This window comes from Schistocerca serialis, chromosome 1, assembly GCF_023864345.2.
Source record: "Schistocerca serialis cubense isolate TAMUIC-IGC-003099 chromosome 1, iqSchSeri2.2, whole genome shotgun sequence".
Lineage (NCBI taxonomy): Eukaryota > Metazoa > Arthropoda > Insecta > Orthoptera > Acrididae > Schistocerca > Schistocerca serialis.
In genome coordinates this window covers 86,520,097-86,536,592 of record NC_064638.1, presented here as the reverse complement: position 1 = coordinate 86,536,592, position 16,496 = coordinate 86,520,097, and the positions used below count along the sequence as shown (strand labels likewise).

At 39.6% G+C, this 16,496-nt stretch overlaps 1 protein-coding gene across 1 annotated transcript in view; it reads right to left on the bottom strand.

Annotated features, from left to right (window-relative positions):
- Positions 1–16,496, bottom strand: part of LOC126462265 (cytoplasmic phosphatidylinositol transfer protein 1) — a 97,129-nt gene that overhangs the window by 31,829 nt on the left and 48,804 nt on the right. Inside the window, exon 7 of the mRNA XM_050096059.1 lies at positions 5,344–5,499. Within this exon, the coding sequence (XP_049952016.1) occupies positions 5,344–5,499 (156 nt within the window). The remainder of the gene's footprint in view (positions 1–5,343; positions 5,500–16,496) is intronic.

Here is a 16,496-nt window from a genome sequence, read left to right as displayed (position 1 = left end):
AATTAAATTAAAAAAACCCTCACAATAAATACTGGATGGGATTATTTGTAACCGGGAGAACAGTAACTCTTCAGAAAATTTGCACTCGCACTCTTTATTGCCTGTTAGCTAATAACTTTATGTTTTGTGTGACATAAAATTAAATATAGGATACATAAAACCAGTAAAGACAATAGACAAGCAAAACAGTACACATTTCTTCAATCCTTAAGTCCTTGCATTGTTTTTCTCACTAACCTTAGTACAGCTTTACATGGCGTGCTTTTCTTTTGGGTAAGAATCTATTAGCTCAACAAAGCTCGTCAAACGTTTTGCTACATGAAAAAACCAAGTGTTGTCTAATACTGAAAATGCTATTAATACGAGTAGAAGCCAAGACTGGCGTGGTTTCTCGATCTGATTATGTGTATTTTGTCACGAAATAGGTCTGCCCAATATTGCAGCAATTTAACACGCACCGAATAAACGACACTGTTTTGGCACAAATGGTCATTTTTATAACACGACAGAATATAATCAATGCCTATTAGGCCTACTACAAGCAAAATGTTTCATGTTAAGAAATAGTTTCACATTTCATCCATACGCTCTAGCTTCTGAAGCAGTAGTACGAAATTTTTATATAAATTTGGAATCGTCATATTCTTCCATAATTTGTGTGATGTCCCCGTTTCTTCTCCTTCCTCGTTCTAACAATTTTGTCATTACTAATTCTGTGAATAGTCCTGCAAGGGTTAAAAGTTATTTTCAGGTTAACTTGACTAAACCTGCCACAATCACCATTTTATTTATCCCGCATTTTTTCTCTGGTTAGGTGTCATTATGTGTTCGTACAACGAGTTTTCCGCGCTGCTCCCACAATAGAACTTAGCTGCTGCTAGCCGGGGACTATACAACTGGCCCTTACCAGTGTAGCGTTCTGGCAAAAAAGCGGGAGAAGGTACTACTCATATGCGACTCAAATGCGTATGCGCATGAACTCACTAGCACCTGCTCAAATGAATCTACTGTAAGCAGTTGTGACGTCACACTAATCGGAGGAAATTTGCTGTTACGAAGCAATGCATAGTCTTCCTAAAGCTGTTGACACATTTTGCTGTTGGCAGACGCTTGTGTGAGCACTTGTTTTGTTTCTGTATATGGTGTATTTCCTTGGCAACTTTGTTTTATTTTCGTTTTTTTTTTTTTTAAGTTTTATTGCTGCAGTATTATTCTGCAGTAGCGAAATACAGTAATATCGTTTGTTAGAGTATTGGTTCTTACTGGTCAATGTTACAAAAATTTAACTCAAAACTAAAACAATGAAAAATTCCCGGAATTCTAAAAGAAGTCCCGGGCTTTTCCCAGTTTTCTCCCGGATGAAAAAATTCCCGGGTTTTTCCCGGATCTCCCAGTTGTCCCGGGCCGTACACACCCTGTTATACAACTTTGCTGCCCCTTATGCCCCATCACAATGCCTTGCCTCTATCCAGGTGACTGCACAAATAAGCATGCCTGGACTGTGGAATTTTGCCAATACCTTGGAATGGCCCATGTGTAAGAGGTTACGGCACTGGGCACAACAGGTCAAAAAGATTGCATGGTTGATGGTCATGCAGCACTCCTGCCGGACTGCGCCCACTGATTGGAGTTGCCCAGTAAGATCCGAATAAACTGAACAGAGCATCCTTTTGAGGTACTGTTTTCTTTAATTGTGACTTGAATGTCTTTGACCAACCACTTGATCTCTTCACTTGGAGCCAGATAGAACACCTCAGTTGTCAGGTGCTGAATTTCAATCTGGCAGCAGAATGTTTCAAAATCCTCAGCCAGGAACTGACAACCATTGTTGAAGACTAAGGTGCACAGCACACCCCCAATAGAGAAAATAGCAACTAAGACCAAATCTTAGTGTGTGATATCGTGGAGGAAAACTGAGCAACATAAGAGAAATTAGACAAGTTGTTTATCACCAACAGCCACTTGGCCCCCATCAAGGGACCAACAAAGTCCAAATGCAGCTGATCCCATGGGTGCTCTGCCATGAGCTATGGAGAAAATTTTTGTGGTGGAGGCACCTGGTTGTGGGCATCCACTAAACAGGCACACACCACATGTTTTATGGCAGAATCAATTGCTGGTCAATGGAGATGTCACTGGGTACGCACTTTTACGTGGGACATTCCCCAATGGGATGCATGCAACATTTGCAGAATGTGTAGTCACAGCAATGGTGACATAATGAAGGAGGAGGAGGAAATTAGTTTTTAATGTCCAATCAACAAAGAGGTCATTAGCGACAGAGCACAAGCTCAGATTACAGAAGGAGATGGGAAAGGAAATCAGCTGTGCCCTTTCAAAGTAACCATCCCAGCATTTGCCTGAATGATTTGGGGAATTCACAGAAAACCTAAAACAGGATGGTCGGCAGTGGGTTTGAACAGTTGTCCTCCCAAATGCGAATCTAGTGTGCTAATGAATGCGCCACCTCACTCAGTTGGGTGGAATAATAATGCGGCAATTCTGATCTGTAGCTAGCAGTAGAACACCCTTTACAGCATTGAACCTATCATAAAGTTTGAAATATGTCCAAGGCACTGGATCTGATGCTTTGGGAAAACATTCTGGTCATCCCTGCTGGACCACTGTAATGATGCTGTGCAGGAGAGGCTCCTCACTCGTAGCTGCAGCGACTTTCCATGCAGTCAGTGTAAAGACAGTATCCTGAAGGTTTTGAGCCAGTGCAAGACAGCCTGCCTCCTACTTCTCGAAGTTGACATCGAGATCGATTGGTAAGCGTGACAAAGTGTCTGCAGTCTCGTGCTGGGAGGTGGGACGGTAGTGAAAGTCATAAGAATGGTTACTGAGAAACAAGACCCAATGCTGTAAATGCTGTGCTCTTCTGTCCAACAGCTTGGACTTGGGGTCAAAAAGGAAGGTGAGTGGCTTTATGGTGTGCAACGAGGTGGAACTTAAGTGTTGTAGAAGAATACATGGAACTTTTTTATGCTGTTTTTGAGCACATGTGCCTATTTCTTGATCTAGGAATAATTTCTCTGTGCTCCTGGCAAAGCCTTGGACATGAACACAATAGGCTGCTCAGAGCCATCAGGATTTCTGTAAGAGAGAGTGGCACCAGTGTCATACTGGGACACACCTGTGGCCAGAGTTGAAGACCTATTCTGATACTGAACTAGGCCAAACAAGGACTGGAACATGCTGCTTCAATTACTGAAACACCAGCTGACAAGCCTCCGACCACTCAAACTTCGACAAAGCTGATTCAATGGATGACAAAAGTGAGCAGCTCTTGGAATGAATTTCACATAATAATTTATCTTCCCTCAATAGGACTGCAGTTCCCTAATATTCTTACAATCTGGTACTTTGTCCATCACTGCAACATATTCTGCCATTGGAAGTACGCCATCCTCACTTAACACATGCCCTAAGTATGGCACTCCTGGAGCACACAGTTCACAACACAGCCTGTTGTCTAACAGTTGCTGAAAAACAGACTACAAATATGGAAAATGCTGTTCTCTTGTGGAGCCAAACAACCAAATGCCATCCAAATAAGTGACCAGCATAGAATGTCTTTGACAAGTCACTTGGGAAACACTGAAATATTCATAGAGATGAAGCTACGCCAAATGGTAAATGGTTAAGTTGGTACATCCCAAAAAGAGTATTTAATACTTAAGATGCACCAAGACTCAGCATCCAATGGCAATTGCAAGAATGAGTGCCTGAGGTCAATTTTGAAAAAATATTGACCATTAGCCAACTTAGCCAACAACTTCCCTGAATGTGGTATGGGATAAACATGTACTTCCTTTGTGCACTAACTGTGTGTTTAAAACTGCCGCAAAACTGAACATTGCCATTGGGTTTCTGGATCATGACCATTGGGGTGGCCCACTAGCAGAATGAAGCCAGTGACAACAGCCCAAGATTCTGCCATCTGTTCAGTTATACCTACAGTTTATCTCATGGCATGGGGTGGACTCAACAGAACTTAGGAGCTACCGATGGTTTCAGCGTAATGTGGGCCTCAAAATTGGTGGCTCAACCCTGATCCTTACAAAAGAAGTTTCTCAAATGACTGTAGCAATGTCTCAAAATTTTAAAATAGCGTTACACGGGAGACAAGGTTAACTTTGTTGCCACTTCAAATTCAATAATTGTGAGAGCATCAAGATCGAGAATATATTCCGCCAACTTCAAATTTACAACCAAATGTGTGAGGTGTTGCCCACATATTTGTGTTTGGCCTCGACTAGTAGTTGTTCTTGATCAGACTGGTAGAGGCCCTTCCGTTCAATTGAAACCTCATGCCACACCCAGCTACCTCCAAGTCTTCCACAATATGGTGAGGCTGCAGAACTGCTGATGAGCTGGTGTAATTGATTGCTAACACAGGAACGTTACTCCATGGCACGAGCAGCATTTTCTGAATGTAGCTGCTAAATGTTCCAGCATGTGTCAGGCTTCACAAGTTACATAGAAATAGTGGCATTATCTCCTTTTGTGTGAAGACCAAAAATCTGGGCCAGAATGCTGTACCTGTAGTGGTGAGTCCTTTGCAGGGGAAGGATGGTGCTCTGTGCCTGCAGTAAACTTAGTGGGGGACTCACGTGGCAGCAACTGAGTAGCTGGCCAGTTTCAGGATGCTGTAGTACCCTATGTCACAATGCTTGACTGACCAACTTTGTGGTGTGCTCATTAAAGCCTGAATAGCCTTCGATTGAGCTGTGTCCTGCTAGCGTGACTCATCAATTTCCGCCACCTGTCAATCTGCAAAAACATTTTGGCTTCAGCAATAAACACCTCTGCTTCTGCACTTTGTGTTATGTCTTCTAAGGCTGGATCTGAATGTGCTAATGCCTTAGTCTGTACTGCACTGTCTGGCAGTAGCCACACTACAAAATAGCAAATTAGAGTGTCTGCACACAATAGGCTACATTGTTTACATCCAAAATGTCATCTAAGTGCTGACCCCTGCAAGTTGGCTATCTGCACCATGTACAACTGCCTGGAACACTTGTGATGTTGATTAAATTGTAAGTATGCAGCTATCACGAGCATCTGCCAACCACAGCCAACTCCTCATCTGACATACAGGAATCTGGTGGGGGCATCAAACCAACAGAAAGTTTAAATTAAAAATTTTGATGATCTATTTTTAAAAGTGATTACTAACGTAAATGTTTACAGACCAATCTCCAAGTGTTTCCTTTTTTTCTGAAACTGTGTATGAATTTCACCACAGACAGACAGACAGACAGACAGAGACAGAGAGAGAGAGCTCCGAGAAAATGGTAAGATATTTAAGTACTTTATTGATCATCAAGAGACACTTACTCTTTGTATCATTTCTTCAACTCTCGTCTGTAGTCCCCAAACTTCAAATGAAACTTGGACTAATTTGTAAGAACACATAATGGGAGATGTTTTATCTCGCCATCCTTCAACAAGTGGCCCTCTACCAGTCTTTTGCGATCTGAAGAATCTCAAATCCTGAAAAGAAAACAGTGCAATAAATTCACATGGTTCCATTAGCTATGATAAAGATAATTTTTTAATTAAGTAATATACCATGGATGTCTATTCATATGATCCCACAGTTACAGATACCCATAAATAAAAAAAAAGGTAGATACCAAACTGAAACAAGTTGTTTCATTGAAAAACATTTGGTACTAGCAATAGAAAACTAAACACACATTTAATGGTGTGCAAACTGCCATGTGTTGTTGTTGCCTTCAGTAAGAAACAGAGGTCTGATAAGATGCCTTTCAAGTTCCAGACAGAATAACATTCACCGTAGCAGCTCAGAGAAAGAAAACTTTAATATAGTACTGGTCAACTGCAGGAGCATCTATGGAAAGGTCCTGGAACTAATCTTGCTTCTACAACGGTAACAACACCCACATAACAGAAAGACAGAAAACTGACTGAAACTTCTGGTAAATAGCAATGAAAGTCTTAAGTCTGAGTGGCATGTTTATATCAGATAGGTTGAATGCTGGGGCTGGAGATGTGTTTGTACCAACAAAAATTATGATAATCTCTAGTGAAATTGGTACAGATTCAGAATGTGAAATAACTTGGGTGAAGATAAGTGTTAAAGGTGGATTAAACATGGTCATACTGGATGCTTTTCCAAACCTCCTGCCTCAGCAACAATAGTGGCGGAGCAGTGGAAGGTCAACATGGAGAATATTTTGCATAAATTTCCTGGTCATGTCTTGGTTTTAGATGAAGATTTTAATTTACCAGCTACTGACTGGGAGACTCTAGTGATCAGGGTGGGTAGCAGGAAGAGAGAATTGTGTGAATTTGTTCTAAGTGCCTTATCTTAAAATTACGTTGAGCAGTTAATCTGAGAACTGACTCATGAAGATAACATCTTAGACCTGCTGATGACAAACAGACCCAAGTTTTATGACTCAGTTGCCGGCCGCGGTGGTCTAGCGGTTCTAGGCGCGCAGTCCGGAACCGCGCGACTGCTACGGTCGCAGGTTCGAATCCTGCCTCGGGCATGGATGTGTGTGATGTCCTTAGGTTAGTTAGGTTTAAGTAGTTCTAAGTTCTACGGGACTGATGACCACAGTAGTTAAGTCCCATAGTGCTCAGAGCCATTTGAACCATTTTTATGACTCAGTTAGTGTAGGACATCAGTGATCATAGGGCCATTACAGCATGACTGAATACGGTTGTGAATAGGAATACAAGGAAATGCATAAAGATCTTTCTGCTCAGCAAGAAACAGATTTCAGATTACCTGAGCTGTCAGCACGAAAATTTGCAGCACTTACAACACTGAATATCAACAGACAAAATTCGACAGCATTTTACAACATGCTTTAGACAAGTTCCGAGCAGAATTGTGAGGAATGGAAAAGACCCACTGTGGTTTGACAACCATGATAGGAAGCTACTAGAAAAGCAAAGAGAGCTTCAGTACAAATTTAAGTGTAGCCAAACCCTCACAGGCAAACAAAAACAAAAGGAGCCAAAATTAGAGTGAGGGCCAGCATGAAGCGTTCAATGAATATGAAAGTAAAACTAATTACACACTTGACAAAAACCCTATGAAGCTCTGGTCTTACGTTAAATCAGCAAACGGATTAAAGCCCGCTGTCTAAACAGACTGTCACCATCATGGGACTGAAACAGAGAATGACACAGAGAAGGCCGAAGTACTAAACGTCTTTTTCCAAAACTGTAATTGTTACATAGAGGAAGATAAAATTGTAGTTCCTCCTCTAAATCATCACAAGAGCAACAAAATGACAGATATCAAAATAAGTGAGCAAGGTATAGAAACCCAACTGAAGTTGCTCAACAGAGGAAAAGCCACTGAACCTGATGGGATACCCATTCGATTCTACACAGAGTATGTGAAAGAACTTGTCCTTCTTGCAATGGTGTACTATAGGTCTCTATAGGAGCAAAATAATTCCTAATGATTGGAAAAAGCACAGGTAATTCCCATTTTCAAAAAGGGTCATCGAAAAAATGCACAAAACTGCAGTCCTATACCTCCGACATCTGTCTGTTGTAGAATTTTGGAACATGTTTTATACTCGAATACAGACAGAGAATCTACTTCGTAGTAACCAACATGCATTCCAAAAACAATGATCATGTCAAACCCATCTCACTCTGTCCAACCAAGAGATTCAGAAAGCAGTAGATACAGGCACCCAGATGGATGCCATGTTCCTCGACTTTTGGAAGGCATTCAATATAGTTTAGCCCTGCTAACTAATGAACAAAATACAAACATATGGGATAACAGACCAACTGTGTGATTGGACTGAAGAATTTCTAGCAAAGAGAATACAACATGCCATTCTGAATGGAGAAAATCCTTCATATATAAAAGTACCTTTGGGCATGGCACTGGGGACTGTTACAGAACCATTACTATTCACAATACTGAGTATATAAATGACCTTGTTGGTAACATAGGAAGTTCCATAAGGCTTTTCACAGATGAAGCTATGTATTCAGAGAAGTAGCAAAGCAACAAAATTGTAGCAAAATGCAGGAAGACCTACAGAGGATCATCAACTGGGACTAAGTGTGGCAACTGTCCCTCAACATAAACAAATGAAACATATTACGAATATGTAGGCCGAAAGACTCTTCATTGTATGATGATGTATTGCACAACAATCAGTGGAAGCAGTTACATCCATAAAATATCTAGGAATATGTATACAGAACAATTTGAAGTGGAACGAACACATAAAAGTAATCACGAGTAAGGCAGGTGCCAGACTGAAATTCAATGGAAGAACCATCTTAGGAAATGCAGCCCATCAACAAAGGAAGGGGCTTACAAAACAATCATTTGGCAAATACTTGAATACACTCTTCAGTATGAGATCAATGCCAGATAGGATAGGGAAGATCCAAACAAGAGCAGCATGTTTTGTTAGAGATTCATTTAGTAAGTGTGGAAACATGATGGAGTAATCCATTTCTGGTGGCAGACACTGCAAAAAAAAAAAAAAAGCATTCTGCACCACAATAATGGTCCATTGTCATATGTTCCGAGAGTGTACACTCCTAGAAGAGCATAACAATATGTTTCTTCCTCCTACGTATATCTCGCAAAAAGATTCTCAAGATAAAGTCAGAGAGATTCAAGCCCACACAGAGGCTCACCTGCAATCGTTGTCCACATGAAACATATGCATGTGGAACAGGAAAAAGAGGAAGCAACTCTGGTATAGGAAGTACCCTGTGCCACACAGGGTAAGCTGGCTTAAAGAGTGTAGATGTAGACGTAGGTGTAAGACGACAGGTCTGATGCAGTTCTTCACAATAGCCTGCCACGATCAAGTGTGCATACCAAAGCCACTTTAACCAGCTTACTGTAGCCTAAACTTGATCTCCCTCAACAATTTTTAGTTCCACACTTTCCTTCTTTGAAAAATCATATATTTCTTGATGTCTCATGACACATGCCATCACCCTAGCCATTCTTTCAGTAAATTTGTGTCTACAAAGAACTTCTCTTCCCAATTCAAATCAGTGCCTCTTCGCTAGTTTCTCATCTACCCATCTAATGCTCAACATCCTTTTCAAACGTCACATTTCATAATCTTCCATTCTGTTCTTGTGTGAACCATTTATTATCCAAATTTCACTTCACATAAAGTCATACTCCATAAAAATACTTAGCTAACAAATTTACATTCTACTGATCTGATGGAATTACATTTTCCTGCAGACATATGAGTCTCAACTTTACATTCGATAAGGATAGAAGCTGAAGCAATGAATTAAAATTTGTGCCACAGCCCGGACTTGAACCCAGGTCTCCTGCTTACTATGCAGATGTCTTACAGTGGTGTAATGGTTAGCCCATCTAGTGGTGTAATGGTTAGCCCATCTGCCAATTTACTAGGAGATCCGGGTTTGAGTCCCAGATATGGCACAAATTTTAATTCACTGGTTCAGCTTCTATCTTTATCAGAAAAAAATTATATTCAATGTTAATAGATTAATCTTTTTCAGAAATAATTTTCTTGCAACTGCCAGTCTGCATTTTATATGCTTTTTATTTCGGCAGTTATTTTGTTGACCAAACAGCAAAACTTAACTATTTCTTTTAGTCTGATTTTTTAATCCAACTCCCTCAGCATCACCTAATTTAATTTAACTACAATCCATTACCTTTGTTTGACCTCTGTTGTTATTAATAACTTTTCATCGCGTTTTGTTAACTTCCAAGTCCTTTGATATCTCTGACAGAAAATCATCATCAACGCCAAAACTGAAGTTTTTATTTATTCTCCTTGAACTCTTAATTCCTTTTTGAAATTCCTCCTTGATTTCCTTTACTGAATGCTCTATGTACAGACCGGATAACAAATATGATAGGCTGAGTGAGGTACGTATCACTAACTCCCAATGACCACCATGTGCATTATGGATGCAAATGCGCATGGTGGTCATGCCCAATGCAAGTTGGTGATATGTACCCTTACTGTTGCAAACCTGCCTCACACCCTTCTCCGTTACTACCTTATTTTCATGTCCTTTAACTCTTGGAACAGCAGTCTGGTTTCTGCACAAGTTGTAGGTAGCCTTTCCTTCCCAGTGTTTTATCCCCGATACCTTCAGAATTTCAAAGAATGCATTCCAGTCAACACTGTCAAAAGCTTTCACTAAATCTATAAAAGCTATACATGTCCATTTGTTTATCTTCAATCTATTATCTAAAAGAAGTAGTCAGATCTGTGCTGCTTTGTATGTTCCCCCCCTTCTCCCGAATCTAATCTCATGTTCTTTCAGGTCTGTTTCAACCAGTCATTTCCCCCAACTATAGATAGTCTGTGTTGGTATTTTGCAACTATTATATTAGTAGGAAAACGGCATTTCACTTCGTTTGGTCTCTTCAACTAAGTTACCTGCCAATTATCTTATCAGTCAAATAAAAGGAATATATAATCTAAATCATCATCATATGATGAGGCACTTAAACAAGTTGGGAGACTAACTACTATCATATGAAAGTGACTTTGGATTTTTCTGTAATTTAAACTCGTCTTCATTATTGGTATGAGATATTGTCTACCACATGCTCAATTCACAAGACACAAATTTCTTGGAGAGAGCAAGTTGAGCATTACAGTAGTTATATTTTACTGCCATTAAGTCTCTGCCATTGTGCCTTGGCTGGTGTTCAGTTGGTTGGAGACTTGCGTCAAAGTTACACCTTTTCCACAGATCTCAAAAAACATGTTGGACTGGTGATGGGACAGGAACATTAATCACACAGCATAACTAACATTGGCGTAAGAGCAGCACTATGTAGCTTATGGAGCTCATACCACACACTTTCTGCAACTAAGAAAACCAGCTGGTGAACTATGTTGCAGAACAATACACACTAACATTTCTTACGTTAAACCATGTAAGTCAAAGCAATTTGAAGCTGTTGCAACTGAAGGACAGTTGCAAAATACTTAAGAGACCCATTCTGGGGGGCAATGCAGTAATGAACAATTGAGGATGGAACACAAGTAACTATAAGAGAACAGCTTGCTTCTCTGTGAATTAAGACGCATTGAGCACCAAATAAGCACATGAAAATGTGGTAGGTACATGAATTTTTTGCATGCAATCTTTCTTCAGCAAATGTCCATAGTCGTGACTGTTTACAGTGATTGATCATTAATTAAAATAAAGTGTCTTTCAATCTATTTCCTTAGAATTTGTCACATTTGTTTACAGTAGAACTTCACTGATCTGTCCTGTAAGGGATTGAGAGCATGGCCGGAACACAAAAAAGGTCATATAAGAAGAACACTTTTATTGGCCCATATAATCGCAATACAGTACAGTTCAATTTTAATTTTCATCCGTAAATACTGCCTGAAATATTGTTCCATGTTAAAATAGTAACAAAATGAAGAGAAAATTTAATAACTATGCATACCTTACTACAGTACTGCACTGAGACTTAACTTACTTGCACCTGACTGTTTAAAACATGAGAAATCATGTAATAAAATTGTTCTGTTCTTAAGCAGGACGAAAAGAGACTTATGTTCTTTTGCTTAGCAGACAGACAACACTGATTTTTCTGCAAAGTTCTGCCATGTCCTAAACCACAAAATGTCTGTTGGGGTAGACGTAGGGCTTTGTTCAATTTATTGAAGAGCTCCATCAAATGCATTTTTAGCATATGTATGTGATACTTGAGTACTCAAGACTTAGGTTCATTGTGTTTATCTTTCTGTTCTCACTGGTTGTTCGAGTTACAGCATCAGTGATTTCTTCATCAGTTAAGTCTGAGTGCACTGTGCAGTCAACATCCGCTATATTGATCTACTCACTCACATCACTTGGCTCAATGTCTGGTTGTAAAGGTAGTATCACATTTTTACATTTAGTTGGTGCCATAATTTAGTTTTACACACTATAAACTGCAATTTATAAAACAAATGCATGGACAGTAACACTTACTGATTGAGTACCGTATTTACTCGAATCTAAGCCGCACTCGAATCTAAGCCGCATCTGAAAAATGGGGTCTAGTGAAGCAGGGGATACAACCCGTCGGCTTTGACCAATGACGTCATACATTAGTCATAGATAGTAATGTCTTCACTTCGAGGCATAGATAATAAAACAGTTCTGTGTTCCGGAGAAGCGCTATCATCATACATTAAAATTAGTGTCTTACTTTCGTTTATAGAAATGGATTGGTCTGTTTGTGGGTATGTAATTTTCGTTGCTGTCTGTCTAGGCGAGCTTCGGTTATTCCTCGATATTTCCGTGTGGTAAGCTCACTTTTCCATTTGCTTCTTTCACTGTATTTCACAATTTTGACATATTTCACAGTTTTATTCCACCAATATGTGTATTTTTGTCTTGTGAAGTACGCAATAGAAATTTCTCCGCTGTCGATCTTCTTTCGTTTCCCAGCACTAGTATCAGTACGACATTTGCGAATGTGTACTTGCTATATTACAGGCAAAAGCCCCTACACAACTAAAATTTGTATCCCGTCCTTCACTTCGCCTTTACACTGACACTATATATGTCAATTGGCGAGCAAGATACAAATGTTGCGTATAGCTATAGAGCTCAAGTAACGAATGGGATACTATTAGTGTCCAAGGCAACAAAAAAAGTGTACCCCATAGTGAAGTACGGGATACAAATTGTAAATGTGTCATCTTCTTGTCTCCGTGTAGTTCAATTGAGGTACAGGTTGCAAATGTAACGTACGTCTATTTCCACCTTTTCATTACCAGTGTACATATATCGAGGCCAATGGAAGTCTGGCATACATATATTACATAAGTAGGTCCTTCTGTCATCAGTAGTACTGATATGAACGTAAGAAAAGACTGTTAGTAATAGCGGAGACAAAATAAACAACACATCTAGAATTTGTATCCCGTGTTCCACTTAGGGTTTACTGAAGTGGAGGATACATCGTTCAAGCGAAGAACAGGACAGTAATGCTAGTGAAAACGAAGACATCGACATGTTTGGGTAATAATCAATCATCTAACTGTGGCCAGACAGGTTGTTCAGGTAGGATGTGTGAGGCATAACATCCGTGCACACGGCTGTTAATCAACTAAGCACCTTTTTCTTCCGAAACATTACTACTTGACCTCCACAGTTTGTGCTTTCTTTGTATTCTACTGACAAAGTACCTTAATTCTTTTTAAATTTGTTTTGGTGTCCCTGTTTCATAATTTTTAAAAACTTCGGTATTTTTCTTCTTTTTCCAGCTAAAAGTGTTATACACCATCTTGTACATATTAAAATACTTACAGCAAGCATGGTTAAATTTATCTTTTGTTATTGTTGTTACTCCATGTGGTCCAGATATTTTTACAGTTTTCTGACCATGTCTGTTGCAATACCTCTGTTACATTACATGTGTTTAGATGATTTATTTGGTGTTCGTATTGAGGAGAAATGAATTTGCTTGTGTGGCTGGGTGTGAGTCAGCACGGCGAAGATGGCGCACAGCCACTGTAGGTGAGCTCAGGTATCAAGGTAGTCAGCATGTGGCCAAACATGGATAAACCTAGAACAGGGGGACTAGGAAAGTAGCTGCTTGCATTGCTTGACTGCAGAAGATGCACCAGTAGTGGCAGTGTTAAAGACAGTCTAAAATATGGCTACAGACAAGACTTGGAAATTCAATACTAGATCACAGTTCCATAGTAGATTAAATCTGAATACATCTGCAGTCTCGGAAGAATGAGGTGCATCCAATGAAACATTAATATTTTCAGTATCTTGGAAACTACAGATGTTAATACTCTGTAGTGACTGCATATTTTCACTATGACCTTTATCATCAGTAACTTCTAAATGATTCATGCGATTTCAACAAAAAATGTTTCAGATGATGGCATTGCAATATAGTTTTCACGTCTGAAAGCTACACATCTCTATCTATTTCATATATTGACTTATTACAGTTTTATATCTTTTCCATTATGCAAATGTTTGTCAGAACACCATAGTCTCCACACTCACAACACAGCAACTGAATGCAGTATGGGTTGCCTCATATGTTGTCTTATTTGTGTAGTTAGCTAATGAATATTTTACCATTTTTTGCCAGCAACTTTATTTTAACACTGATTATGGCTGATATAAAAAACCACTGTACAGGGTGTTTCAAAAAGAGTACATGTATTCTGAATGCATATATTTATTAAACTTTAAGACATACGAATTTAAAACTTTACACACATATTTATGAACCTCTCAAGTTCAGATTACAGTTGTTCAATATGTCCTCCATCAGCGACACAAACAATATCACATCGAAACTGAAATTCCTCCCATACTCAGGCAAGCATGACCTTTGTCACTGATGTTATGGCAGTACGGATCCGGTTCTTAAACTCTTCCTCGTTCTGTGGGACTGGTGGTACATAAACATGGTCTTTAATGAAACTCTACAGGAAGAAGTCAGAGGGTGTGAATTCTGGTGACCGTGGAGCGCAGCTGGTGCATGCTAAGTCGCCAGCTCCTCGATGACCAATCCAACAGTTCAGTAGTGTTTCATTTAGATATTGACCAGGGTGTATACACGGACAAGGAAAAAAAATTCCAGGATTTCTCGTCGGTTGAAAATACACTTTCTCCCAGTATACTCTTCCTCGGCACTGTAAAACTTATCAGTCTTTTGAATGTTTATGGTTTTATATGCCGATGTAGAAATTCCCGCACTTTAGAAAACAGAACTCAGGGGGGGAAAGGGGGGGGGGGACACGTTTTGGAAAGATCTTTGATGTGCAGCAGCAACATGTAAGCTGCATATTTTCGTGTTACAAAAATATAAATTCGAATTCCACCAAACACTGCATGTTACTTTCCAAGGCATTGAAATCGAGATTGCAACGCGCTTTTGTAAGCCAGTCATAGCTCATGTCATGTGATCTCACCAGCTGATGACAGCATAGGACACGTGATGTAGTCAGCCAATAGCAAGATCACTCTTAAGTAGCACAAACACACAAATAAGAAAAGTTGATGGTTTAAATTATATACATAGTGTTGCTACAAGAAAAACAGAGGTCTCGAACATTAATACACTGCAAGAGAAGCTAAGCTTCCACATATAATGTTGATATTTTTTGCGCATGTTGCACTTTAAGATATATCACACAAATGTGCCAGTAAAATTTTTAATAACGACATAAATGTCTGATCTTCTGCACTTTAAATTCTTCTAGATGTTCGTCCTCAAAGAGTTGATTTTTAATTGAGAGTCAAACGCTCTGTGATTTAAGAAATTCATCGCACATTCTCGCATATAGTTCATCTTGTGTAAAAGGAAATTTACTTTGAAAGTAATGCTTTTCGAACCATAATCCGCAATGTTTTCCCGTGGCTTGTTAGAAACTGATTCATTTCAGCAGTTGCCAGATAGCACCGGATAACAGGCACCACAGCTTTTGCGCAGCTATGATGACACAGGAAGCCCGTATGTTCGTACATGTAAAACATTAAAAGATCTTGCACTATGTCACAAAAGAAACAAGACATCAGAGGACGCGTCAAGTTCATCGGAATTTCATGAACCATACTAAAATGTATAATCGGGCTTAAAGTGCACATTCGTATGTCCAGATTTGGATGTAAATTTTCTTGAGTACCATGTTTGAGTATCTCATGTTTGGTTCTTTATTATGGCATCATGCCATGCAAGCTAGAAGATGGACAACGTGCACTTGAAATGCAGCGAACAGTTGAAACTAGCCAACAGTGTGAAATTAAACACTTTGTTTCAAATAAATTGACTGCCTCAGCGCAAAATATTAATAAAAGCCAAATATCTTTAGCAAAGTGACAAAAATAACTTCATTGTTCTGCAAGGTGATTAATGCTTGACTGTCAGAAAGGTGGAACTTTAAAATAATAATATATTTTAGCCTTCCATAATTATCTGGCCACAGAAATACGTTTTGTTTTCATTTGATATGAGAGTAATAAATGAAGAGGAAACAGCAAAATCACTAAATGTAAACACAGGTCACATGGAGACTACCCACCTCCCCGCCACAACTCAGACTGCTCTGTGCATCAGCCCCAGATCTACGATATTTCCGAACTGGGGCAATACTAGATAGTGGCGCCCAGCCACACATCCGTAGCCCAAAGCGGGAGAAGGTACTACCCATACACGACTCAACTGCGCATCCACAAGAGCCTGCCTGTAACTGCTCAAATGAATCTATGTCAACAGCTGTCATGGCACGCTCATCGGAGGCAACTTGTCGTTCTGAATCATTGCATAGTCTTTCTAGAGCCTTTGGCACACTTTGCTGCTGGCAGATGCTTGTATGAGCACTATGTTTTGTTGTTGTATATGGCAGATTTCCTTTGCGGCTTAAGTTTTATTTCCGTTTTTTCTTCCTCTTGTTAATGTTTTGTTGCTGCACTATTATCCTGCAGACGCGGGATACAGTAATATCCTTTGTTGGAGTATTGGTTCTTACCAGTCA